This window comes from Epargyreus clarus, unplaced genomic scaffold (genome assembly GCF_041222505.1).
Source record: "Epargyreus clarus isolate Ecla_fem2 unplaced genomic scaffold, WU_Ecla_fem_2.2 ptg000003l, whole genome shotgun sequence".
In the NCBI taxonomy this organism is placed as follows: domain Eukaryota; kingdom Metazoa; phylum Arthropoda; class Insecta; order Lepidoptera; family Hesperiidae; genus Epargyreus; species Epargyreus clarus.
Window position 1 is genome coordinate 13,718,665 of NW_027332211.1, and position 26,884 is coordinate 13,745,548.

Sequence of the window (26,884 nt, forward strand, 5' to 3'; positions counted from 1 at the left end):
TAAGTGGTATTCATTAGCCATAGAAGGACGAGATGGAAGCGTTATATCTGCCTGGAATCGCTGACAGGTCCAGGTAAATATTAATATAACAGTCGAGTCCATGACCGACAGTGAAATCTAGATATTAGACTTGATACTGCCTGTAGTATCTAAATACAGAAGAAAAAAACTTTGGTGGTATTTTATGGTCGATTTTCTATTATTTGTTTTCGACTTTTTGAGCAGACTAGTTTGCCATAATGCAACACAAAAATATAATGAACTTTTGCTACCAGACAAATAAATAAATAATCTGTATAGGTCATATTCAAGAAATTGTATACTCACCTTTTAAACTATTATTATGACGTAAAACTATCATTATAATAATGTAAATAAATTATTTATTTAAATTAGTTCAATGTTTATGATGATGAAAGTACAATAATTTTAGGCTGAAAGGCAAAAAGCCAAAACCGTAAAACACTATTAAAAAAAAGTGTCAATGTCATTTTTAATATGGTGTTATCCAAAGAGTAAAATAATATAATTATGGTGTTATCACTGTCACTTTTTGCTTTGCAAGCATAGAGTATTATTATATACATGTTATTTGCAAGTTTGCACTGTGTTTTGGTCAAACAATTATAACATTTAATTTAATCTAAAATAACTACTTACTTCACGTATGCCTCACGTAATGTGATTTAATTACCGAATTTTAAAACTTAAGTTGATTAATGTAAAGTATAAAAATGAGTGATTCTTTGCATGGTGAGTAAAAAAAGTTACAGATCCATGAACTTTATAATTTGCCCAGTACGTGATGGCTAATATTTATAATAAACTTTTGAAGGTGGTTGAATCTTTTTTAGTCTCAATCAGGAAGCACCACCGCCACCATTAGGATTACCTCATATCAGCTTAGTTAAGCACTGCTTTAATTTGGCGAGTGGTGTCTAGGAGGTGCTCCTCCTAGTAGTAGCAAACCTAGGAGTAGGAAAGCATCTGTGGCCGATCCCAGATAGAACTTGACCTTATCTGGGGTTGATTACAGAAGTCTATGGTCAACAGTAGCCACTATCCATCAGGAGAATGTAAACTAGTTTACCTCTATATTATAAAAATAAAATTATAAATATTGGATAAGGTGAAAATGGATATAATAGATGTATTTGTTTCCTTTTAAGCTCTGGAATATCTTGAAAAGCCTTACAAATTGTATAAAGCTGACAGTGGTGCAGTAAGATTTAGAATTACACAAGTAAGGGCAGTTCCTAAATTGCTTTTATTAGACAAGGAATGTCCACATGAAGCTCTTTATCGGGTAAGTGTCAGCTTTTCAATTTTCAACTATCTTTTCTAAGTAATAATGACAGCCAACATTGGTTTCTCGGAAACTTTATTTTGCATTAAGAATTATACAATTCACTTACATGAGAAACTTAAACATGCTTATGTATTACATACTAAACTTTTGAAGCTTATCTACCTAACTTATCTACATAAACATGCTCATGTATGTTTTTAGATAAAATTACATTTGTTAGAAATATTACCTATGTATATTAAGAAGTGGGTAGTAATACAAAGAAAAATAATTTTGTTGGATGGAATACATTTACATTCTCTGTGAACTCTGTTATAGATCTATAATACTATAATGGGTTAATTAGAGATGTCTATGGGTGTAGCAGTATTTACCATCAGGTGAACTGAACAGCTTGTTTGCTACTTTTATATTACAAAAATATTCACAGCTGTCCAGTTAATCTAAAGAATAAAAATGCTTCATATCAAATGTGAAATATTATGCCCTTTAAATCGGAGCACAATACCCTTGATATTAAAATAATTTAGACATAATTAATTCAAGGCTGAATCGAAAAGAAAAGATTTCTAATATGTATGTACAATATTATGACCAGTTACTATTATTCTATGAATTTTGATGATAACTTGTTTCATTGTTCTTTTCAGATTATTTTGTATCATGATATAGTGTCATTTCATGATTTAAAACATTCTGACGATCACTTAACATTCACAATACCTCATTCTAATGATGATACCAGAGAATTCTGGTTAACATGGTTCAATGATGCTATCTGTATGGGGAGAATTAATGATGAAAATGGATTTTTGCATTATTCAGAATTGAATAGAAATGAAGGCAAGCAGGTGATCGGGTTCATTAAATTTCACACAAGCTCTAATAATGGTAGGGGTTTAGTTGAATGGAGTTTTGAAAGTATGTGGTCTCTTTTATCTTCTTTTTTATTTTGCTGCATGTGTTTTTGCTTTTCCATTCATAATTTTAAATATCCATCACAATATTATAATGTTGTCTTAATTACTTTACTCCCACTATGAAAGCAAAGTTTATTATTTTTATCTAACTTTGGTTACACTACAAACACTCTTGTCTGGTAGGAAAAACAATGGATAGGTGGCTTATAATGGGTGTATAAAGATACATATGACTTAAGTATCACCACCTAACAATAATAAACTATTTACAGTGATTTTTAAATGGTATAGGCTGAGAAACTATTGTAAGTGCTATTGGTCTTTCTTTCAATGAGAAAAATAAGAAATAGCTACTTTAATAATGGGAACTCTTGTAAATTTTCCCTATTAAAATTTAAAAGAAACCTGGATATTAACTTTTACACACATTTAAGGTAATCATTCCAGACTTGACCGAATATATAATTTACTTGTCAGATTACTGTTTACCAGTTCAGAATTTGTTATTGAGTTCATAGTGTTGTCATTCACTTACTTTTCCATTAAATTATTTAACCATATTGCCATTGCTTTTTATGGTAAGTGGATCTTTATGTACAATCTTTTAAAAAACATAATTTTCATTCAGGTCCACCAGTTATGAGTGCATCAGTACCTAAACCAGTCAGTGGTGGAAAATTGCGATGGGTCAAAATGACGACAGGAGATCTATTGCCTATAGATGCAATGATAGGCGGTTTTGAGAACGAACCTCTATATATAGCCAGAGCACTTCATAGGGGATCTTTATGTCCAGGCAAATATGTTAAATCTGAACAGGAAGCATATGTAGCGTGGGGTGGTCAAGAATGTCCCAAAAATGAGTTTGAGGTATGTTTTATTTTTATTTATTTATTATATTGGAACATTGTCAAAGGCATGGCACAATCATAAAATGGACAATTATTTTGATTAACAAGCATTTATTGTGTCTAGGTAATCATTTAAAAATTAGACTTTATTTTTCAGATCCTCTGTGGGTATGATGCATCATGGGTTAAGTGTTTTGACAATCGGATTCCTGAAAATGCTTTTATAGCGGGTACATCTGAAGTGCGTAATGAACCTCTGTTTATTGGAAGGGCACAAATCCAAAATGACCTCATTCCAGGGAAAGTTCATATGCTATACAAAACATGTTATCTGCCTTACAAGGGCAGGGAGGTGGAGCGGGGTGTATATGAAATATTAGTCACGAATAAACCACTTCGCGGCAAGACGTGTGACCATCTTTGCTATATGAAAATGAACATGCAACCATGTATAGGTCCGACGCCGAATACCCATGCAGAGGAAAGTCCTTTCTGAAGACAAAATGTTGTTACATACTTTTAAATTTTGATTTATTTGTTATCTAATGAGGATGATATAAGACTATTGTTTTAAAAAGAATGTGCCTGGCGTTAATCTATAAATTATATACCGATGTTATAACTAAAACCGCAATGTAATAAAACTACTATATTTTGAAATTTGAGTATATTATATTTCCCTTATCATAAATATTTGAATCTAGAGTACTTAAATGCTATGAATACAATAGTTATATAGAAACTGGAAGTATTAGCAAATATTTTAGTATGAGAGTAGTTTTATTGTTAAAAGTAAGACTACTTCAGCCAAATTTAATGGATAGTGTTAATAACAAACAGTTGGCTTGACATCAAAAAGGAATATTAAATTTTAGTTTTCGCATTGCGAAAATTTTCAAATTTTTGATTTCCATATTATTATAAACAACAATAAATAACATCTCAGTAAGTGAATTGCAAAATTCTTGATAAGAAATTATAGAGATCTTGAAGTGTATAACAAACCAATAAAATAAACATCATTTAACGAAAACTTAGGTAAAATTGCTTATATACTAAAAATAAAGCTTTATTGCTTACTTCACAATGATCGACAAATATTTATTGAAAGTTTTGGATATTAATAACAATCGAATTGTACTGTATTGTTACTCTTGTATGAGATATTGAGTACACTTCACATTGAGTCTTTTTTTCATACTAATGCCGAATGCTGTTATAGTTTGTCTTTTGACATATAGGGGATTGGTCCTCGCAATCTTCCCCAATATAGGGAGGATACCCAAGTTGTTGATTACCATTTCCTGGGTAATAATAATTACTGACCCAACATTTAGTTTTTTAATGTCTATGTTGTTATTCTCCAAGAAGATTTTAAAACCAAGGAATCCATTCATTCATTATACTACATAATACTGCAGATGGACTGCGGTGCATTGGATTTTTTATGTATAATATAGAAGTAGCAGACAAGCATGAAATCCACCTGAAGCAGTGGATACAATCTCCCCCAGCTAGTGGTAATCACGCTATTGTGTTGTGCATTATTCAGTGGATATACAAAGTCTTCTTCAGGTCGCACATAATTCAAACAGAACCAATGTAAATTGTGGCCAAAGATTATATCAGTATTTGGCACAATTGTTAATCAGCATACCATACAGGTCAATGGCATGACCATGATGTTTATAAATATGAGATAATTCATACAAGAGTTGTATCTATTGATTCTCTACTTTTATTGTTACTTTATATGGAATTTTTATTTGATTATGTAAGTAATTACTAATATTATGAATCAAAAACCTTAGCCATTGCTTTTTCAGGCAGTTACTGTCTCCACTAACATTGAGAAATCTATTAATGAAAATCTCTTTCCATATCAATCTCACCATCATCAAACTCCTCAACATTGACAACGTGGACAGGAGTTTCATTTATACCTATATCATACATAAAGTAAGGGTTGCCACTGTGTATGTTTTTGTGGGGTATCACCAGAATCTCATAACTTTTCAGTGCAATCTCCCTGTTATCATATGGTATGTAGCAAGTTCTGTGTGACGGTTGCACTTTTCCTGGTATGAGATGATCATTATACATTGCACGTCCCACAAACAGTTGCTCATGATCTTCACTTTCGGAATAACCAGCTGGCACTGCGCCTGTTGGTATTCTACCATTTGAGCATGGCATCCACGTACAATCATATCCACACAGTACCTGAAAGAGTATTAATTGATAATTGATTGGTTTAATTGAATAGAAGCATACATTTTTTTATGTAACTAGAATTTTACAGATAGAAAAGCCCAGAGAGCCAATAGCATTCTGTCATTGAGGTAGATCATTCATAAGAACTAATGCTAAGTATTTTCTGTCAGAGATCTACCAATAAGTCAAGATATAGTCTGTTTTATAGAACATCATTTTAGTTGAAGTTGATGACAATTTTCTCAATACTTAGGATTTTGATAAAAAGCTTAGTTTTGAGATACTTAAATAAAGATATACAAGTAAAATAAATGAAAAATTAATAGAATTCACCTCAAAGTCACTTTTCTCATGCGACGCTCCTCCCCATGGTATGAAACCCAAGCCAAGTGATGGTACAAATTTCCCAGGTGTCAATGAGCCACGATGTGAAGCTCTTATGATATACAATAGCTCTTTCTCATATCCTCCAATCAAAGCACCATCTGGCAACTGGGTATCAGCCAGCTTCCATTGAGGACTCCCACCAGAGACTTGTTTCAACTTTAAGGGTTCTTGCAATGGTGGCACTAAAATTTTACAACACAAAGGTAATTTTAATGCAGTTTCAAAGAGGCATATTTACATGTATGCGAAACAATTGGGTCTATTATTAATTTTATTTGTCAAATTATATTGTTTACTTTTTTTTTTTAAATATATTGTACATACTACTAAAATGTAAGTTATTTGTTACTTATAATATCATAAGGCTATAGATATTTTGTATAGCCTTATGATATTATAAGTAACATGTAACATCCTTTTAATATTTTTGGTATATATGCACAAAAAGTTATACTTCTTTGGTGTTAAATACACCACAGAAGTATTCATTTTAAAAATCTGAATTATTGGTTCATATTATCATACCATGCATAAACACAAAAAATATTTAAGTGGTTCATATTATCATAGCATACTTAAAATATTTAAGTAGGTAAAGTAATTATTTGGTAGCAATATTGCATTCCGAAATGCACCAAAACAAATATAACTTTACACATGAAACTCACTTTCCATTTTCCACTGTAAAGCAGAGGCACTATCGCCAACAACAGCCAAAGTAACATATTTGACATCAAATGTTTTGTCTCGACATGTAAGAAATGGCTCCGTGGAATGCTCCCTCCCTATGCACAACATGTCATAGTGCCATTGGACCCAGAATCCCCTAAATTCAACGGGAGATAGTATACTTGGTGTCCTTATTGACTGCACTTGCTTTCCACCCTTCGTTATCCATGTTGACCCTTGACAACCAATAACAATCTGAAAAATGAAAATTGCCCATCAGTTAAACATGTATTACATTACTATTATTAAACTATTTTTTTGGCCACAATTTATCTTGACTGTAAAGTCTACCTAGACCATATTGCTGATATTCATTTAACTGATTCCGTGCAGATGGCACCACAGTTGTGCCACATCCGCACGGAATCGGTTAAGGAGGGCAGTATACTATAGTCGTAGTAACCATTCCTATTTGGGAGTGCACTTAACCTGCATTTTCATTTATTCTTATCTGGTTCATGTAGATGTATGCATGGATTTCATTTTAAACAAATGTTTTTTTTAACAATATGTTGGCACAATATAAATATATGACATATATCATATATACTATTAAAAAATATTTTCCATGTTTGTATAGATCTTTAAAACTTGAATTGATTTCTTTGTTACATAAAGAATTAAGTAGTATAACTAACCCAAAACTGACAGTGCCGGCTAGGCTTCCGTGAAAGACCAATACCAGCATTACCTGGACCCTTCACTTGGAAAGTAAAAGATCCACTCGTTATCTTATAGAATATACTCTGTTGTTTTGAAACCGTGGTTATTTCTAAAACAAAAAACATTGTAAGTAATACATACATTATATGTGTAGTTCTACAGAATCACTGTGGCGGATTTATATATTTGAATATTAGTTATTTAAGTCAAAAAACCCTTATTCTCTTGCAAAGGTATTCATGTATTGAAAAATATGTAAGGGGGAGCTCTAAAGCAATGGCGTAGTTTTTATCGGCCCCAAAAAAGAGGTCCACTTCTCTGAATTTTTTTCCCACCCTATGTTAAGAAGGGTTTTCGGAATAAATACTCTTTGATATGTGTTCTAATAAGTATAGGCTACATCGTGAATCATGACGCGGATGTCTATTTAAAATACCTAAGCAGATGAAAGGGATTTTTTTTTACCCAACAGTCAAAGATGATTCATACGTTGTATGAATCTGTACCACAACATATAATCTACCAATAATCTATATATTCGGCTCATTTAATTACCAATCAAATCACCCATTATGATTTAATTACATTCACTTCCGTATTTAATTTTCACTTATAAACTGTGTCTTATATAGAAATAAATATTAACGGTTGCATTACTAAATTCTTTATTCTTATATTGACAAAAATCAATCGAACTCCAACTATAATCAAAGAAGACAAATCAAATCAATAATAGATTCAATACAGAGCCACCAAAATGAAGTGGCAAAAGATGGAACTACAGCTGTCATGCAGTGTTGGCAACCTGGGAGATGGCGTTGATCGTACCAGGGGCGTAAAATTATCGTATTTGCCGAAAAATTATCGTACATTTCATAAGAACGCGGGCGCGAGTAGAGATGTGCCGAGTCAGGTCGACTCATGGTGGCGTTTTTTTTTTTTTTGCTCTTCCGTGCTATTGTTGTTTGTTTATTGTTGTACTCGAGTACTTTGGAATCTCGAATACCAAAAATGGCCGACTCGGCACATCATTACGCGCGATGCACGCGTTCTTATGAAATGTACGATAATTTTTCGGCAGATACGGTAATAAAACAAAAAAATTTAATTAATAAATCGCCCTTTTTTCGAAAAAATTATCAATTAAAGGCATATATATAATACGTTTATGAATTCATTAAAACAGTTTCCCAAAAAGTTTCAAGTACCCAATTATCGTACATTTGCGTACGATAATGACTCGCTATCGTACATCGTACGGTGGTATCAAATTATCGTACATGTACGATAATTATCGTACGGTTGGGAACACTGCTGTCATGTCGTATTTTGACAGCTTTGACACTACAGGTGAGTGTGACCAGCCCTCAGAGCAATGTAGTATTATTTTTCTATGGACCAGCCTTAAACAAATAATACGCCAAGGACGAATGCAACTCGCACACGGAAGCTTCCGTACCATCAAATGTTCATTATTTTTTGCTTATTTTTATTCATTTTATTAATGATTTTTTCTACAATACTTGGTTATATAAAACAACGCCATCTAGTCAAACCTAACGAACTACGTCACCTATCACTATTTTCTCATTAAATGTATATATGATCATAGATGGGGTGGTGGTGAATGATACTTAACAACGTATAATAAAATTAAAATAACGATATTAAACTATGTTTTATTGTTCTTATTTGTATTTATTATAATAGCAGTAAACAGATTGGAAAATTTCAACTGTCTTCCTAGAACGGTTTAATAGTTAGACCGAATATTTTACAGAGGATGCATAATGGTGGCCGGTATACAACAAATACTAAAAAATAAAAATAAAAAAGTTGAATGTTAAAGGGGGTCTCCATACAACAAACCCGTATTTTTCGGCATTTTTCTATCTAATTGTTAAACCATATAAGAAAGACAGTTGAAATTTTTACAATCTGTTTACTACTACAACTGCTATTATAATAAATACAAATAAGAACAATAAAACATACTTTAGTATGGTTATTTTGTAAAAATAAGTAAAATATAATAAACATTTGGTGGTACGGAAGCCTCCATGCCCGAGTTCGACTCGTACTTGACGATTTTTTTTTTATTTCCCACACAAAAGCGGTCGATCTATTTCAGATAATAATTATAATTACACAAACAAAATTGTATACAAAACATTGCAAAGAGTGAAAAGTTCATATTGTATATATTTTTTCGCTGTCTAAACGGCGACTATTCGATTTCCATCCGTGTCTGAGCTAACGATGCAAAAAAAAGCTTAAAGAAACATTTCCACAACAATAAACGAAAAATTTTAAAATAGTTACTCGTACTTCTCGATGTTAATGAATGAAAATAAAACAAGAAATGTTAGTGGTCTAATTTAAACAATAATTTAATAAAAATATAATATGTTTTACATCATGTATCAGCATCAACTACATTGTTATGCAGTGCATTAAAATTATTTTATAATGTAAAAAAACAGGCACATCGTGAATCTATAGTTATATAAAACCACCAAAGAAAAGAATGTATTCACCGTACAAGAGAAGCTTAAGCTCTAATAACATTTATTTGGTTGAAACACGTAATTGTGAGAGCTTCAAGATGTGAGGACTTCGTATTCGGGGAAGCCGAGTTCCTGGCCTCCGAAGGAAATGTAACAGACTCCATGGGACTGTTGCACCTTGCCGGTAGTGATGCTGCCCTCGTGGTTGACGCGACCGACGAATAAGGGCTCGCCGTCTTCGGTCTCTCCACCAGGGAACGATCCCGGGGGAATGTTGGAACCGCTTGTCGGCACCCAGTTGACAGGACCTCCCACTAGTACCTATAACCGAGTTTTTTTAATTAATATGTGACAACATATACGCAACGAAGGACATGATTTATTGATACCTAACGAAAAACGTCCAAAAACGAACTTCATAATTAAAATCAAAAACAAGTTGATAACATGAAAAAAGGTGATTAAATGATAAAATAATATTATTTACCTGATATTCAGGCTTTCCGTGTTCCTGTCCGCCCCACGGGACGTAAGCGCAGCCGTGCGAGCCGACGAGTTTTCCGGGCAGCGTGGCGCCCTCGTGCGGCGCGCGGGCCACGTACAGCGGCTCTCCGGAGCAGTCCTGGCCGCCGACCACCGCGCCGGGCGGCACGTTACCGGCGTAAGCGTCTACCCACACGAGACCTCCTCCCACTGGTGCGCTGCTGGGGTAACCGGGAGGTGCGCTGAACAGGGCGGCCGCGGTCGGTGCAGATGGCGGTGGTGGAACTACAAAACATAACACGAAATAAACAATATGGAATGCTGTGACCAATCTGCTAATAGTTATTATTGACATTAAAGATCCATTATCCATTATTAGATCAGAAAATAATAAATTGGTTATCAATTAATGCACAGTGCAATTTTATTAGTATGTTAAAATTATAGAGATTAAATCTAAAAAAAAGGAAAAATAATCAGAATATTCGAAGAAATGGTAAGAAAACGAAATTATTCAACAAATAAGAAAATGCGTGCACACATGCAAAATAAATCAAAACATAGAAATAGAAGAAGGAAGTAAGAATAACATTCAAAATGTACCCAACGTACCAGTGAACTCAATTCAACATCCGGATGCAGACTTGTAAATACAACTAATATTACAGAAGTATTATAATAAACACACGCAATTTCCTATACGACATTTAATAATTTGTTAGTTTTGTACGTGTTTGTATTATAGATGTGTTCAACTTTATAAAAATAAATGCAACAACAGCAAATAACAACGAAAGCAACTCCATGTTTATCAAAATGTATGACACTCAACGTTGCTGGGAAGCTGCACCGGCTCTGGCGAAATGCAGGATGCGCCAGTTTCCCCTAGCACCGTACCCGGTGCGCACACCGAAGTGCGTCACGGGGAATGGAGCTGGATCTACCCATTCCATTATCACCTGTCCCGTCGTTCCATCCCTTACAGCCAGCCTGCCACACTTCCACTCGATGATAAACCGTCTAAATTCGTTGGCATTCATCAGACCCGGAGTCGGGACCGTAACCTACGGAACGTTATAGTATTTATACAACATCGAACGTCGAAACGATACAGCACCATTTACCACAAAGTTTACATCGACTGTCGTCCTACCTTATCGGGTTTCTGCCTGCAGTATCTAATTACGGATTGGGTGTTCTCCCAGCCGCCGAGGATGATTTCATACATGGGGTCGACTTCGGCAGGCCCGGAAGTCAGGCAAACGTGGCAGTTGTGAGGGCCGCGATAATTTAATTCCAGAGAACCGGCCGCGACGGGACCGAATCTATACTCTAACTTATCCGGTGTATCGAACTCGGCTCCCTCTGCGTCAATAATTGTTAATTAATTTTGAGTAGTTGGGTACATTTTGCGCGGATCGGAGGTTAATGACCTACCTTCGATTTTCCACGAGCCTGTGGCACCCCAGCCGGTGCACACGCCAACGAAACCGACGGGGAAGGGTTCCGGGTCGGTCCAGGAAATGAAAGGAATGGCTTCGCCTTCCCGGCCAGCCGACACGACGCCGCCGTCCCAACGCACCCAGAATCCGCGGAATTCTCCACCATTCACTATGTTTGGGGTCTCGATTTCAACTTTGTCTGGTTTCGTCTTGTTTTTCCTGATCACACTTTTTGTGTTTCCCCATCCACCGATCATGACCTGCAAAACAAGAGGTTACAGTTCACATTACACCATATCATGAACAGCTTGATTGATTATTATTTGTGTGTGCTATTACTTATTTTAAAAAAATATTTTGTGAATACCTCATACATCGGGTCGGATTCTTGAGGACCCATGGTGAGCGCCACATGTGCGTCATTGGCAGTTCTCACTTTAAACTGGACTGAACCGCTGGATATCGGGAAGAACTGGTACTGGAGGTTGTCCTCCGTCGAAACATCTGAAAATTCATACGCAATCAATATTATTGCAATTATTTATTTCTACTTTTAAATCGATATTACCTACATAGGACCAGCAATTACATTTATTATATACGTAGGTACGATACACACTATCCTGGTTAAACTGGTTTTAAAGTAAAAAAAACACGTAGATACATAAAATGGAAATTGCTTATCTCTGGCATAATTTCTGGAAACGAATTCCAAAATAAAAATTGTTTACTAAACCGAATACGATAATACCACGTATACTATACAGTATACACGCTTGCTAAAACTCATGAGCCAGACGTTTGTATAGGAGTTTACGGCAAGTGCCTACTGCCGTGCGGGCGGACGCGGCATATTTTGTGTAACAACACTAACAATATAAACCGCCTATCTATGAAAAGCCTATAAGTCCAATTTTAAATAAATATCAACTAACGTCTCAATGTTACATATTTGATAATTATCCATACTAGTCATCGTTAAATATTGGAAATATTGATAGCGGGGAATAGTATCTACTCTCAGATTTTAGTAGGTAGCTCGATGATACATAAAAATATTGACGTTATGCCGAGGAAAGAGCTAAGTACGCTTCAAAATATGTATTAAAATTCTTTAGTCGTCTTCAGTCTTTTCCTCCATTCCCTATTTTAGCTTCGTAATGTCGCATTAACCGTATTTCATTCGGGGCAGGTCTCTTAACTTAACAGCATTCTAAATATAGGCTAGCACTTTTGGTATGCGGCGAGCGAGTCAGGCGATTGGGTACGCCATCGCGCCATACGCACCCACCAGTTTGTAATCTGAATAATCTTAAGTGTTGCTTTCCATTACTTCTTTACAAGGTAATATTCTGGTTAATCAACGTTATGACGCAGCAATAGCAAGTTTGTAAAGGTATTGTAGATTTACATCGTCCGCTTGATCCATTTACGCAAAGTAAATAGGTAGGAACTACGAGTAGTAGCCTGGGTCGGTGATGTCATCCTAACAAATCGATGCCGTGGCGACCTCCGGACGAATTCTTACGAAGGTACATGTCAGTTCACAGCATACGTAGATATAATAGGACCACAATAACAACGTTATGCCCGTCATGGAATAGTATTGACGTGACGTGTCTAGCAAAAATCAGTTTCTAATGGAGTTCAAAATAATATGAGTCTATGCTGCTATTTACAATAGCAGCAAATTTTAAGGCGGCAGTAATTACTTTGTGGGTTGTTCAAATTATCTTTTACCTCGTAAAGGTGTACGAAATTACTATGGGGCATTTGCAAGCAAGTGTCCATTTGCTTTGTCCTTCAAGGCGCTTTAAGGTCGTATTTATGAGGGTTGATCGTTAGGAATGTAGATAGACAAACATATCTTTAAAACTAACGTACGAGTATAGCTACATGAACCCTTGACCATTTCTAATATACTCGTAGTTCTCAGGTTAGGATAGCACGATAAATGCATCCTTCTATGCGTCCATGAATAAAAAAGTTAAAACGGTGTAGAAATTATTCATAAGTCATCATCATCATCAACCCATTATTGTCCCACTACTGGACACGGGTCTCCTCTCAGAATGAGAAGGATTAGGCCATAGTCCACCGAGCTGGCCAAGTCCGTATTTGCAAACTTCACATACCTTTGAGATTTTTTTTATCAATCTCTCAGGTATGCAGGTTTCCTCAAGATGTTTTCATTCACCGTTTAAGCAAGTGATAATTAATTACTAAAATGTAAATAAATTTTAAAAATCAGAGGTGCCGCGTGCCTGGGATTTGAACCTCGGACCTCTCGATCGAGAGGCCGAGTTTCTTACCATTAGGCTATCACTGTTATTATTCATCAGTAATTAGTAGGTACTTGTTGTTTTAAAAATAAGCAATTTAAGTATCTTCTCTAACGATGAAGAAAAAGAATGCGAGGAACCTAACCCTACACTGGCTGAGACTTCTCAACAAAGTTCTCAAAGGTGCGTGAAGTTTACCAATTCGCATTTGACCAGAACGTTGGATTATAGCCTAAATCCCTCTCACACCGAGAAGAAGTCCAGCAATGAAACAGAACAGGATTGGTTTGACGATCTATAAAGATTTTACAGCAGAGTGGCGCAGTGGTGGCGCCAACCAGCTAAGATCGATAGGTAGGAACCGCGGCGCACTGCTGAAGTAATACAGGTCAAACCTTGGGACACGGGAAAATCAGTCTAAGGACGGCAAAAGTACGATTTTAATAGAATTAAGTATAAGAATAATGAAATAATATTATTTTATATGTAAACACTAAATCTTAATGTCAAAATGTTAAATGGGCATGTGTTTTAGGATATGCAACAAACAATTAACAAATATGTATTATTTTTATAAGTTCCCCAATACCTACACTAACCGATATTTTATTTGTGTACCTATAAAGTTTTTTACTGGTTTAGATTTATTAAAAACATGATTCATATGGGTACCTACTTGTTTTTTCTGTTCCATATTTGATATATGTATTTATTTGATATATGTCAAAGCCTACGCAAGATATTGTAATTTAAATGTAGTATATAAGCAAGGAAACATTAATAATGTTAAAAATAAAAATAATGAATGATTTTTCTTCAATAATAATATAGGTATAGTCCTTGCCAAACTGCTTGTCCGCTTTGAAGTTGTTGCGAGCAGGTGTAGTCATACAATTTGCTATGGCGACGCGATTTATTTCTATATTCACAGCGGACTAGCAGTTTTACGCGGACTATACCTAAAGCACTAGTCTATGACCTGAGGTAAAAATCCTTCAAGTACAATTGTGTAATAACTGGTTTTAATGATATTAGTGCTTATTCGCATGAAGACTGGTTGTTTGCATAATATAGTAGAGTGTTGTGAGATGGGTAGGTATGAGTTGCTACATAGGATCCGAAAATACTTGAAAAATATACATTCTATTTGTGGAAATGTTATACACATTAATTATTTATTATCACGTCATTGTCGCTCTCGATAATATTGTGAACAACAGAATTCTTTAAAGCTTTTTATTTCGTATTTCAGTTTAAGAAAAATTCAACCCAATGATACAGTTAACAATGGTATTAATTTGATTATTATTAGATAGCTTGCATAAAGAAAGTTTGCAAATTGCATAACTATACAAAAATATTCATAGAGGCCGTTTCGTAGAGCTATTGATCCAAAAAGAATCCTACCACCTTCAGTCTTCAGTAGTTTCACATTTGTACCGGAGATATTTCACGCGTAGGCTTCAGGAAAATAAATGTATTGTAATGTGGGTGTTCATTAATGCATTTATATGTGACATTAAAAGATTGAACGGGTGCAGTGCTGAGCATAATGTAGATATAAGTTTGTATGTCTTAACAATATATTTTATACGTGACAAAATTGTGATTGTACATGTCATATTTATAGCGTGGAAACAAAATTAAAATCACGTATGTAATTGCAACTTCAGATTATAGTTACATTATCTTTGTCTCGTTGTTTGAATATTATTTATGGATTAATAAGATCCAATTTCAATACTTATTGATTAAACTTAATTTTTACCTACCAAAGAGAATATTTTACGATGTCCAGTAAATTGTCAAGTAAATGCCGCACATTGGACAGATGGATTTTATTAATAACGGTAGATGCTTGTATGCGTCCTTCCACTCCCTTCAAACAGGAAACCCAGCAGTGTTACGCACTACTGGTATGTGGCAGAAAAGGTGTATGTTTATATACAAACAGGCAATAAGGTTACGTAATATTGTTGTACCTAAGAGTAGATCTTCAGTATATTTTGCTTACAATACAATGTCAATGTTTACAATCATGCTGGTGAACACGTAAAACATTTACAATGTACACAGTACCGTGACAATAATTTAGGGCTATAAATGAACAACCATTTGTATAAAGAAATGATGTCATGCCGTTCTATTCAAGACTTACAATGACATGCTACCCACCAATCTACTTCGTATCTTCGTTTAAGAAATGATCAATTACCTACGTTCTAAGAATGCTGAGAATAATCTTACGGTACGTGGGCTATGAAGGCAATCAAGTTAAAAATAAATTTGAAGATTAGACGAATAGGAGGTTTATCGCGATAGTTATACAGCGCATAATCAAATATTCCCCCCCAAAGGTAAAATCTGAAACTGAAGTGCTATTGATCCTGACGATTTTCAGCACCGCAACACCACTCCCAGATCTGGCGCAGTGCCACAATAAAATAACACCGGTTATTATTCAAAAAGCCGGCTTGTCAAACGGGCTGTGTACGCGACAATAAAACAGCAAATACGTTCAACATTCCAAAATTTACGCCAAAAAAGTTCTTTATCAAAAGTGCGAAGGTTACGCCGACGAGACGTGTGCAGCTAATTGTGCAATAATCATGGAAATAAAGATTTTCTCACTCACCTAAGATGTTAGCCATGGTTCTGAGTTAGAAACTTTTTCACTTGTAAAACGAACGTACGTCGACTCGGTTGGTTCGGCGTTCCTGAACTGAGTCAGACGGCGAAGTTAGTCGCGGACTCGCACGACCGACCCGCGGCCTCGGCGCCCGGCGAGACGTAACGCGGTGATGTCATAAACGATTTTGTTTTCATTATTATGTTATATGTGTAGGAAACCTTTAGGTCACCACCATGTACCTGTTAAAAAATAGAAAAGTATAGAAGCGAAACTCAATAAAAAAAGAGCTGCAGGGCGCATTCAAACACAGTGGTTTATTTTTTTCTGAGTTGATCTGCAATATACTATAAACCACAACTAAAGTATTTTAATTTCTGCAATGTAAGATAAAATAATTATAGACTTTCATGCCGAAAAGGTACATCACACTACGAAATATGTCTGCGCATTTTATGAGTCCATCTGTTTTTAATGAACATATAATAATCATGATAGGTACATCGGTCATAATTATTAACAAAGATTAAAGATGGGTATATGCGCAGTTCTCTGTGAATGTAGAAATCCTTAAAAAATATGTTGTACCATAATCAAAATAAATAAAAAGGCACTTATACTAATAGATTCAAGAATTCCTCTTTGCATTTCTTGAAAGATCTTATGAAGATTCTTCGCTTATATTTTTAGATTGTTGGCTTTGGTAGCTTACTAAGATACATAGGATACCTACCCAAGAAGAGGATCATTGAAATTCACAAATATTTTCTTATGTGTATTTTAAAAATTATGATACATTTTAAGCGTAATAACATTACAGGCAAAAAACATTGATAGGCTTGCAAACGCTATCAATTTTCTATCAGAACATGGCGAGGCAGTGCAACTTGACCGTGAACATAAAATTAAAATTGCCCCCAAATATGCGGTAAACAGGTTTTGAAGGACAAGATTTTCGAGCCATTCATTCGAATGTTTCAAATGGTTTTCGGTATTCTCCCCTTTTTTGTTGTTCAATTGTGTAAATAAGTTTACTCAGTTGTTTATGTCTGAGTTGCAAAAATAACAGACCTGTCGGAATATTTACGAGCCACCTGTACAAAATACAAATAAGTTGAACCAGTTATTACTGTGGTGGTGTATTGAATGATGTCCCTACAGTCTCGAGTCCAGAATAAAGCTACAGTAACGTGGTACCTGGCTTTAGATAGAAGGGTTTGGTTTGTGAGAAAGCTCTCACATAGCCTGGTGGTGGTGCACATAACGCTTCCACGGCAGTTCACACCATCGAATACCTTTGAAAGTTTCTCCCTGGTCCGGGAGGATGAAAGGTGGTGTGATCTGGGGTTGATTATTTTTATTTTTGTACTAATTATCGTGTAAAATTAATTTTTTGAGCTGTGGCCTTTTTGTATTCAATTAGCTATAAGGCAACCGTTAATAAATTTGAAAGGTTTTTTTGTATGAGTAAGTACGTAGTCAGGGATTATCATACGTAAAAAAACATTTTCACTGATAATTAATTTCTAAAATTAAAAAAAAATACTATGATTTTTTTTTTATAATATAGGAGTAGCAGCCGAGCATGCAGTCCACCTGATGGCAAGTGGATACTGCCGACCATAAAAATCTGTAATCAACGTGAGGTCGGCCACACATGCACCGCTACCATTGAGGACTAAGCTGGAACGCCGCGGAAAAGTGTCTCCCTTACTACACCCTTCAGACCTGAACACAGCAGCGTTCAACACTGCTTTTATGAGTTAGAAATAGGTGTGGCATTGTTTCCGGAGTCGAACCGCAAAGGGCTCTACCACCTTTGAATTGATGTATTCGATAAATAAAATTAAAAATATATTATTATACCTAACCCTTTCTTGTTTTTGAACAAACCCTTCTGTTTGGTATTTACTTGATTATATTAGTAAATAGATAATTATTCTAATACATAGAAGCTGAACATAATACAATAACAACCACTTATTTATTTCTTGTAATTAGTAAAACTAATAAGTAAACATGGGACCTTCACAACACATCGATAAGGTCCAAGTAAACAAGCAAATACATCAATTTAAATTCAATAGATTACAACATTGTATTTTCATTGGGTACCGCAGCCTGCAATTGATTATCTAAATGATAGTTTTATTATAACCGATAGCTCATAGCGTTCAAACCATAATTATAATGTAGTTGGGGGTAAAAATGTTACATGTCAAGGACGACATGGTCTATAGTATGGGGAAATTGATCGGACAAAAAGAAAGCACTAAACGTACCACCCAGGGGCGTAAGTGTTGCAAATAAAAAGAAATAATTACTATAATCATAGTAAGTAGTTAATACAATCTGTATTAACTACAATATTCGGGTCTTAAGGGTCACAGTCACCTTTTCACCTTTTAACCCTGGCAATATAACATAGGTACTATTGTTATGTTAATTACAGGAACGAAAAGTATTAAGTAAGTAATATTCTTTCAAATTAGGTAATATAAATGTATGTGGTATGGTTCTACCAAGATGGGTAACGTAAACTAACGTACATATAATACAGATTACTCTTATATATTTGATTTTATCCTCAAATAAACAATATTCAACAAGAGACGGTTTTACAATAGATAAAGTATTACTTACTTAACAAGGAGTAATTGCCGATAAAGACAAAACCAATTAACAACTAAATGCAAAGCTAACAGGTCAAATGACACGAATGATAAACGTAGATCATACGTAATGTAACCTTGGTTAGATGACATGACTCATCAAACGTAATAATAATTTCACAATAAAAACATGGATGCCTCTTAGATTAACTACACAAAGGCACATTAGTTTATTGAAATCTTAGAGTTTGGTTGCAAATGCCAGAGGACGCATTTATGTTTTTTGGATTTCGAGGATGTTTGGGTATAGCTACTCGTAAATCGCAATTTGTGAGGTCGCAAATCTTGCCCCTCGGCCGCCATCTTAAAAAAGGGGAGCATATCGTTTTCACGCTCGATCAGGCAAACTATTGCTCACACAGAAAATCTGTAGGGACAAATAGGGTTTCAAATTAAATTATTTACAATGTCGAACCAAAAAACACAAAGTTAATAACGAAAATAGATCAAAATTATGAGAAATTTTCATTTAGGTCTAACTTTTTTTCAGACATGCAAAATTTTTTTATACCAACTTTTTTGAGCGCGATTTTTATGCAATTAATTAAATAGTGTTATATACACATAAACATGGCTAGCATTTTGGCATCCGGCTTTCAAGAATGAAAGCATTGCAATAATTTTCTACATAATTTCAGCATGTTCTTATCAAAACTATTTGGAGCAACACGCTAAATTCTTTGATTTTTAAAATAATGCTATGTACACAATATATGTGTTATGTATGAATGAGCCAGAATTGTGCAAAACTGGGAGACTGAAATTGTGAAAAGGCATCGTCTATTTTTGTGTGTACATACAGCTTTTTATATCTTTAGGCAGACCGTTAATCGTGAGTCTAGATCTAGAAGCGTACTGCTTACGGCCATCAGTAACATCATCAGTGTTGACCAATTTTTACTATCAAGTCCGAAATGACGATTTATTAATTGATCATAGTTATGAACATCTATAGGTACTCGTAGTTTCTGTCGGTACCTATATCTTTGACACTGACTCAGGTTGATTATGACTTAAAAGCTCGAGTAAGTAGGTAATTGTATGGGAAGACGTTATTATTCCGTTTAGTTTTAGTATGAAATAGTTACTTATTGTATAGTGACTAAGCATGACTGTTTCGTCACACATAAAATTGTATTAATGCCGTCATTTTGAATTCGGCTCGTTGAAAACTTGTTTGGACCTTAGTGGGTATCTATTTAAAGTTATGATTCCATATTATAGTATGATGTCACCGGTGACGCATACATACACAGTTACACATATTAAATTTATTATTAATGATGTTACATATACTTATATTATTACATCAATTTATAAATTTAAATGTTAAATATTATATTTGTGAAATAACATTTTTTTAATTCTATAACTTATTAAGCAATTTAAATTTTTAGATGGCATTTACGTCACATATTTGTGTAGTAAACTGATAAGTAGTGCCATCTGTTTGTCTAAGGGACATTAATAGTCTGTAGCGTCATCTATGTTGCGGATTGATAACTACAAAAGTAGAAAGCGAACTTCATATAGTTTGTTCGTTGTGATGTATGTATGTGGTTTCTTGTTTTCCACATAGATGGCGTTGGTTGATATAGTTTGATGATATAAATAATATCGTTAAATGCATTTAAATTATTACAATAAAGATAGCAATTTTTTGACTAATACAAGATTTGCCGGTGGTTGAACATATTATCTTTTTTATTTATTTAGATGTAGGTGAACACATGTCGTGTCACATATTATTAAAATTTGTATTAATGCATCTTGTAAATGGCTCGACCGATAGACATGAATTAAATTGTTTTGTTAATACTTTAATGATAATAATATAATCATTAATCAGTCAATTGTTTCCAAGAAATCATGCTAAAATAATGCTCATGGTTTATGAACTTAACTTAATAGGGTTGAAATAAATAAAAATAATACTTGTAAAGTTGTAAACCATTGGCATGGTTGGATGTTGGATCACTCGTTTTGGAAAGGAAATTAAAAGGATATTCTTTCAGAGAAGAGTTTATTCATTGTAACAAGTAATTAATGATGATCAAGTGGTGATCATTGTGAATGTATACAATTTAATATACTTATTTAAACTTTAAACTAGTCTTATCGATAATTTGCTTTCATTGAAAGCATGTTAATATCTTTAGGAAAGTTTTACATGAAATTCAGTTTATTGTGTCTACTTTTTATACTTAAGGATGTCTAATAACAACCCATCTATACCTACAAAGTAATTATTATATAGACTTTATATTTAATTTATAGGTATATATTGTAGATATTTGTAATGTAGTTTTTTTTGCGTTGTTTCGAATATAATTTCATTGCAAAAAGGAATAGATAACAAGAAAAATCAGTCTTTAGTAATTTTAATTTATAGCCGGCAATACACAAAAAATGATCAGCTGTTGCTCCCATTTGAGGAGAATCTTTCCTTTGCTTTGCACGATTCAATATAATAGCGGTGAGCGTTTGTTTGTGATCTCTGAGTAAAGAGTATCGCACAGTGTGGTGGGCTAGTGTTGTCCTGATGTTTGGTTTCGGATCTACAGATTTCGGGTGTGAAGTAAAAAGAAAAATGCCATGTCAGTTTCAGTACTTATTGATTATTATTATTTATAACGTCTTAGGTGTTTGACATAACAACTAAGGTTACTTTTTACAGAAGGTACATAATTTTTGTTCTGTAAACCTTCTTCTTCGTATTTGTTTCTTTATTTACGATATGCTCTCGTACGCTTTTACTTTTTTACTCTTGGTAACGATATGGGAGTAAAATATAGCTTTTTCTATTAACTTACTTTCTATTCTAAAACGGTTCAAATGTGTTTTAATTTGTGATATATTGAAGTAGGTAGTTAGGTATATCGAAGAAACGTACATATATATGTATGTCTTATTTAATTAAAATATTTTATTCAAAGTATATTCTTATTTAACGCTTTTTAAATCCACCACCGCTTTTCAGGGTACATTCTTTGTCGGAGATTACTCTGTGGGAGTTACTTGAGCTGATTGAATATGTGCGTTAAGAGCTACTTTAGATTTAACTTTGTTATTTATCATGTTAACAATCACTTATTTTATAATATGCTTTAAATATATCGTTTATTTCATAATCTGTTAATAATCTCTTTATATTATGTATGAGATCCGACAGTTTCGGTTACCGGTTCGTAACTTTCGGAGCTGCAGCCCTACATCCCTAGCACCCACCCCGTGGGTTCATTGATCGCGGGCATTGTGTGCGCGTGCGATGCCAGCTGCCATACGCCACCCCACTCGTTGGGGAGGCAGATGGTAGGTTTTGAAATAATTTTTTTATACCTCTAATCTGAAATTTCGCGTCACGCATGACATCATATGGTAATAAGGTTTTTTACACTTTGAGCTTTTGGCCATTGTAAATTTTGTCGAAGGTATGATAGCGTCAAGGTAAAATACACAAAAACGTTTAAAAACTATACGGTTCGATCGTGTCATATGCATTACGAGCTTTTGCCCGCGGCTTCGCTCGCGTTACGAAGTAATATTTTCATCCCCTATTTTATCCCCTTGGGGGTAGAATAGATCAAAATCCTTTCTTAGCGGATGCTACGTCATAACATCTACTTGCATGCCAAATTTCAGTCCGTCCAGTGGTTTGGGCTGTGCATTGATAGATCACAACGTCAGTCAGTCACCTTTGAGTTATACCTATATATTAAGATTATTGAACACAACGAAAAAAGCAAATGGGTGTGACACTCATTTGGACAACAGTCATTATCACAAACAATACAGGTCTGTGGTCATTGTAATGGGACTTCAATCAAAACACATCCAGGGTAGCAACTGCGGCACTTGCATTCACCTAGTTGTAGGTAATCTTAAAACTACACTTCGTAGTTAACCCATGAAAGTACCACTTCAGGGCAAAGGTTACCTGTCATAGTAAGATTGTTTAGGCCACAGTCTACCACTGCTTTAGTGCGGATTGGTAGAGTTCACACACCTCTGAGACATTATTTATTTTATAGAGTTCTCAAGAAACCTAAAAATAAAGCTAAAAAAATATTAAGCTTCGAAATATTAGAGGTACGTGCTTAGGCTTTGAACCTTGGAACTTCCAGATAGAGAGGCTGAATTTCAAACAACTACGCTATCACTATTACCACCATTATGATCAATGTAGATAGTTCAAAACAAATTTACTACTACTATTAATTCATTTATGCATATCTCTTTGATTTCATAACCGTAGCACCACTTTTAGCTGCCTGAACATAGAAAAAATACGCATTAAACAATGAAAATAGATTTTATCGTAACGTAACATAAGACATCGAAGGTGGTAGAACCCTTTTTGGTTCGACTCCGGCGGCACCACCGCCACACCTATTTCTGCCTAATAACAGCAGTGTTAGGCGCTGCTGTGTTATCCCTGTAGTTCCGGGACAAGAATAGGGCTACGGTATCCCCTGCCTGTCGTAAGAGGCGACAAAAAGGGGGCTTCTGGGGTCGTGGGTGGCAAGGGTGGGAGCTCGAACCGCCCGGCCAACGGCCCCGGGAAGGACGGCGGTATGTGTGGTCGCATACCGTCGTACGCACCAGATGGTGCGGTGAGCGACACGCTCACCTGGGCGGAGCCCGACGGGGCAATGCACTAAGAAGACTCCGATTGCGTTCCTTTGGAGATCCCGGAGTCCTCTACGCAGCGCTGAGGACGGCCACCGGGGGGGTTTTAGTGCAGTAAGAGTCCCACATAACCCTGTGTCGCTCCCACGGAATCGGGTACCTTTTGAAGGTTTCCCCCTCGTGAACAAAAAAAAAAAGCGCTGCTGTGTTCCGTTTTGAAGTGGTAAGGGTGGTAAGGGAGACATAGTTTTCCGAAGCTTTCCGGCTTAGTCCTCAGGGGTAGAGGCGCATCTGTGGCCGACCTCAGGTAGAAATATTTTATCCTATCTGGGGTTGATTACAGATGTCCATGGGCGGTAGTAGCCACTTACCATCAGGTGGACTGCATGCACGTCTGCTACTCCTATTCTTAAATAGGTACTCGCATGTTATGTAACTCTTTACCTGTTTACTTTGGTATAATATGAAGTAAACTTAACATACTAAAGTGAGACTTCTGAAGGAAATTAATGGAGCTCACGTCGGCGTGATTCTTAGACAGGATAGAGTCTTGAACAGCTCTACATAGAGACGAGAATATTATTATTTATAGGATTCCGGAATTTCCTCACTTCCATCTCTTTTATTGACAACTAAATCTTTAATCGATTTAAATTTTTTATCGATTTAGTGTAAGTTACAAACGAGCGTGCTGTACCCTTGATGGTTATTGACCACTGTCATCCATGGACGTCTGTAATCAACTCCAAATAAAATTCCCACTTGAGTTTGGCAACAGATGCATCGTCACCATAAAGCGTAAGGTACGTCTCCGAAAACTATGTCTCCTTTATCACCTTTCAAACCAGAAAAAAATAGGGCTTAACGCTGCTGTGATAGGTGCCGGAAGCGTCGGAAGTTGAACCACAACGGGTTTTACCACCGAAAACCTACAGGTAAAAGATTTAGTTTAGTTATTATATTGCTTTTGTGACAATTGTAAACTGTAAATAATGTTCTGTACGTTTCGTAATAGAACCTACCTAATATCATTTACAGTAAAACACTATTACGGCTCTATTATTTTTTAATATTTTAATGATATAATTTATTATTAATTATGATTGCCTCAAGTGACTAATTGTTGTCCCGAAGTGAAAGAGTGTTGACTACTGTACTGTACTGTACTGTAAGTAATATTTGTTTTTTGCTGTTATTTGTGATTCTTCTTCAAACAAGATTTATTATGATTATGGTTTACAGAAGCAAGCTGCCGAATAATTCGTTCGTCCGCCGTAATGCATTTAATGTACATGAATACTATATGGCCGGTTTTCGGCGGAAGAGTTTTCTCAAATAAGAAGCGATACGTCAACAATGGCCAGAGGAAGTGATTGGCTCCACACACCCGCTAGAACAATGCGTTTCCCACCGACCCACGCCGATCGCGATGGCTTCCTGCTCGGTGATATTTGAGACCGATGGAAATTATTTATGGTAAATTTATCTACAACCTCCCCGTATTACAAAGCATACGTATAGCGTAAGATTAGTAGTAGTGTAGTACTTAAAGTTCGTCTCCGGAGGCACTACAGTAATACTAATTTCTTAAGCATTACTTTGGTCTGATTTAAAGGGTAAGGGAGAAGCAACAAGACGTTTTAATTAAGCCATACATCTGAGGTCGACTTCAGGTAGGACTCTAATCGTATTTGGAGTCGATTATCGATATCCATGTGCGGCAGTGGCCCTGTACCATCAGCTGGACTACATGTTCTTGCTATTTCTATTCTGTAAAAAAGTTTGTCTCTTATTATAAATAGAAAAGTGTGTTCCGGTGTACTTCGGTAGAGTATGCTCATCTCCGATAAAGTGGATTCCGACGTGCGCACCGGATGTTTATCTTATCTTGATAAAATGTAGCGCAACTTAGATAGCTTCCAAAGCTAAGTTTCTATAAGAAGCTTAGAAAGAGTCGAAACCTACCTATAGGAAAGCTGAGTTTGAGTCTAACATAAGACGTAAAGGATGAGGGGTAGAATAGGTGCGTGTAATAACAGAACCAACAGGACTGATAACGAGGCATATCATTACGTGATGGAGGGTAGCGTGGTAGGCAGTAGGGCACGCAACGCATGTGGCCCGCCGGCGGGTCGGTGCCGAGGTGCCGACGCATCTGGTGACCGGCGGGGGAAGCGCGGCGGGGGTTAAAATTAGTGACGGAGCGCCACGTGCGCCGCGACCGAGCATCAGTCCGCGCGCAACCACCACGCCGAACGCTCGTACCCTTCCACATCAGTGTTTACACCGAAACATACGCTCGTGCGTTCTGATCCGCTGCAGCGGACGGTGACAGTGTTCAGAGAGTGCAACGGTGGCCGGCGCGACGGAGGCGGTGCAAGGCATGTTGATGGCGGGCGCTCTGCCGGCCGAGCCCGAAGGGCTGCTGGCTTTAGGCGCGCTGCCCGGCCAGAAGGACACAACTTGGACGAAACTCTTCGTCGGAGGTCTGCCGTACCACACGACGGACAAGAGCTTGAGGGAACACTTCGCGGTCTACGGGGACATAGAGGAGGCGGTCGTCATAACGGATAGACAAACCAGCAAGAGCAGAGGATATGGCTTTGTGAGTATTTTTTAGTTATAATTAACTCGTAATGATAGTTATATTTTGATCCATTTGCCTAGATACTGTATAAAGTTTCAAGCGATTTTCATAACGTTCTGATGGGCGCGTTTATTCAGCTGAATTGACACGTAAACTCGTGTGCGCATACGACTGACGGCGGCTCTGAAACGGCGGCATATCGCACATTTAACCACGTTATCGCACCTCACCGCTACCACAATACATCCAACCCATTGGAAACACTCATGTTGTATCGCGAAATTACATCTAACACGGAAGTCGTGTGCGCCACGCAGGTGAATAGGGGATTTTAAAATGACACCTCATTTTGCAATACAAACAGGACTATTTCGATAATTACGCACTGATTTTGGCTACGCAATCATGGCACGAAGATAAATTATATCTTGTCGCATTGACGACATAACAGATATAAATGAAAATTAGGTAAAATAACGTTGACGCGAGTCGAGTAATTAAATTTTATTTATTCATCGATATATATCTACCGATTAACATTTCTATTCCACAGCTAACGTGTAACGATTACAATAGGGCA

General features: G+C 35.9%; 4 protein-coding genes across 4 annotated transcripts in view; 2 read left to right on the forward strand and 2 right to left on the reverse strand.

The window, feature by feature from the left end:
• Positions 1–594: 594 nt before the first annotated feature.
• On the forward strand, positions 595–3,740 carry LOC140754719 (uncharacterized). Its single transcript, XM_073089782.1, has 5 exons — positions 595–753; positions 1,170–1,306; positions 1,960–2,230; positions 2,858–3,099; positions 3,238–3,740. Exons 1-5 carry the CDS (start codon positions 735–737, stop codon positions 3,574–3,576), a joined length of 1,008 nt encoding a protein of 335 aa, XP_072945883.1. The 5' UTR covers positions 595–734; the 3' UTR covers positions 3,577–3,740.
• A 1,132-nt stretch (positions 3,741–4,872) lies between these two features.
• Positions 4,873–7,848, reverse strand: LOC140754724 (uncharacterized). The gene is made up of 5 exons (XM_073089797.1): positions 7,629–7,848; positions 7,049–7,182; positions 6,350–6,605; positions 5,628–5,863; positions 4,873–5,303 (listed from the first exon to the last, which is right to left on the reverse strand). The coding sequence occupies exons 1-5, from the start codon at positions 7,642–7,644 to the stop codon at positions 4,941–4,943; spliced, it is 1,005 nt and encodes a 334-aa protein (XP_072945898.1). The 5' UTR covers positions 7,645–7,848; the 3' UTR covers positions 4,873–4,940.
• Positions 7,849–9,438: 1,590 nt separating this feature from the next.
• LOC140754710 (uncharacterized) lies at positions 9,439–16,582 on the reverse strand. Its single transcript, XM_073089770.1, has 7 exons — positions 16,423–16,582; positions 11,873–12,009; positions 11,501–11,765; positions 11,217–11,428; positions 10,896–11,127; positions 10,068–10,348; positions 9,439–9,901 (listed from the first exon to the last, which is right to left on the reverse strand). Exons 1-7 carry the CDS (start codon positions 16,436–16,438, stop codon positions 9,674–9,676), a joined length of 1,371 nt encoding a protein of 456 aa, XP_072945871.1. The 5' UTR covers positions 16,439–16,582; the 3' UTR covers positions 9,439–9,673.
• Positions 16,583–25,930: 9,348 nt separating this feature from the next.
• LOC140754729 (RNA-binding protein 38) overlaps positions 25,931–26,884 on the forward strand; it is a 35,881-nt gene continuing 34,927 nt past the window's right edge. Inside the window, exon 1 of the mRNA XM_073089809.1 lies at positions 25,931–26,322. Coding sequence (XP_072945910.1) covers positions 26,101–26,322 — 222 coding nt within the window. The 5' untranslated portion in view covers positions 25,931–26,100. The remainder of the gene's footprint in view (positions 26,323–26,884) is intronic.

Coding starts and splice junctions, on each gene's coding strand:
- LOC140754719 (XM_073089782.1), top strand. Junction 1,307..1,959: donor CACATGAAGCTCTTTATCGG/GTAAGTGTCAGC, acceptor TGTTCTTTTCAG/ATTATTTTGTATCATGATAT. Junction 3,100..3,237: donor GTCCCAAAAATGAGTTTGAG/GTATGTTTTATT, acceptor TTTATTTTTCAG/ATCCTCTGTGGGTATGATGC.
- LOC140754724 (XM_073089797.1), bottom strand. Junction 6,606..7,048: donor GCCGGCACTGTCAGTTTTGG/GTTAGTTATACT, acceptor TTCATTTTTCAG/ATTGTTATTGGTTGTCAAGG. Junction 5,864..6,349: donor TTTACAGTGGAAAATGGAAA/GTGAGTTTCATG, acceptor GTAAAATTTTAG/TGCCACCATTGCAAGAACCC.
- LOC140754710 (XM_073089770.1), bottom strand. Junction 11,128..11,216: donor GCAGGCAGAAACCCGATAAG/GTAGGACGACAG, acceptor AACGTTCCGTAG/GTTACGGTCCCGACTCCGGG. Junction 9,902..10,067: donor ACGGAAAGCCTGAATATCAG/GTAAATAATATT, acceptor ACTCGGTTATAG/GTACTAGTGGGAGGTCCTGT.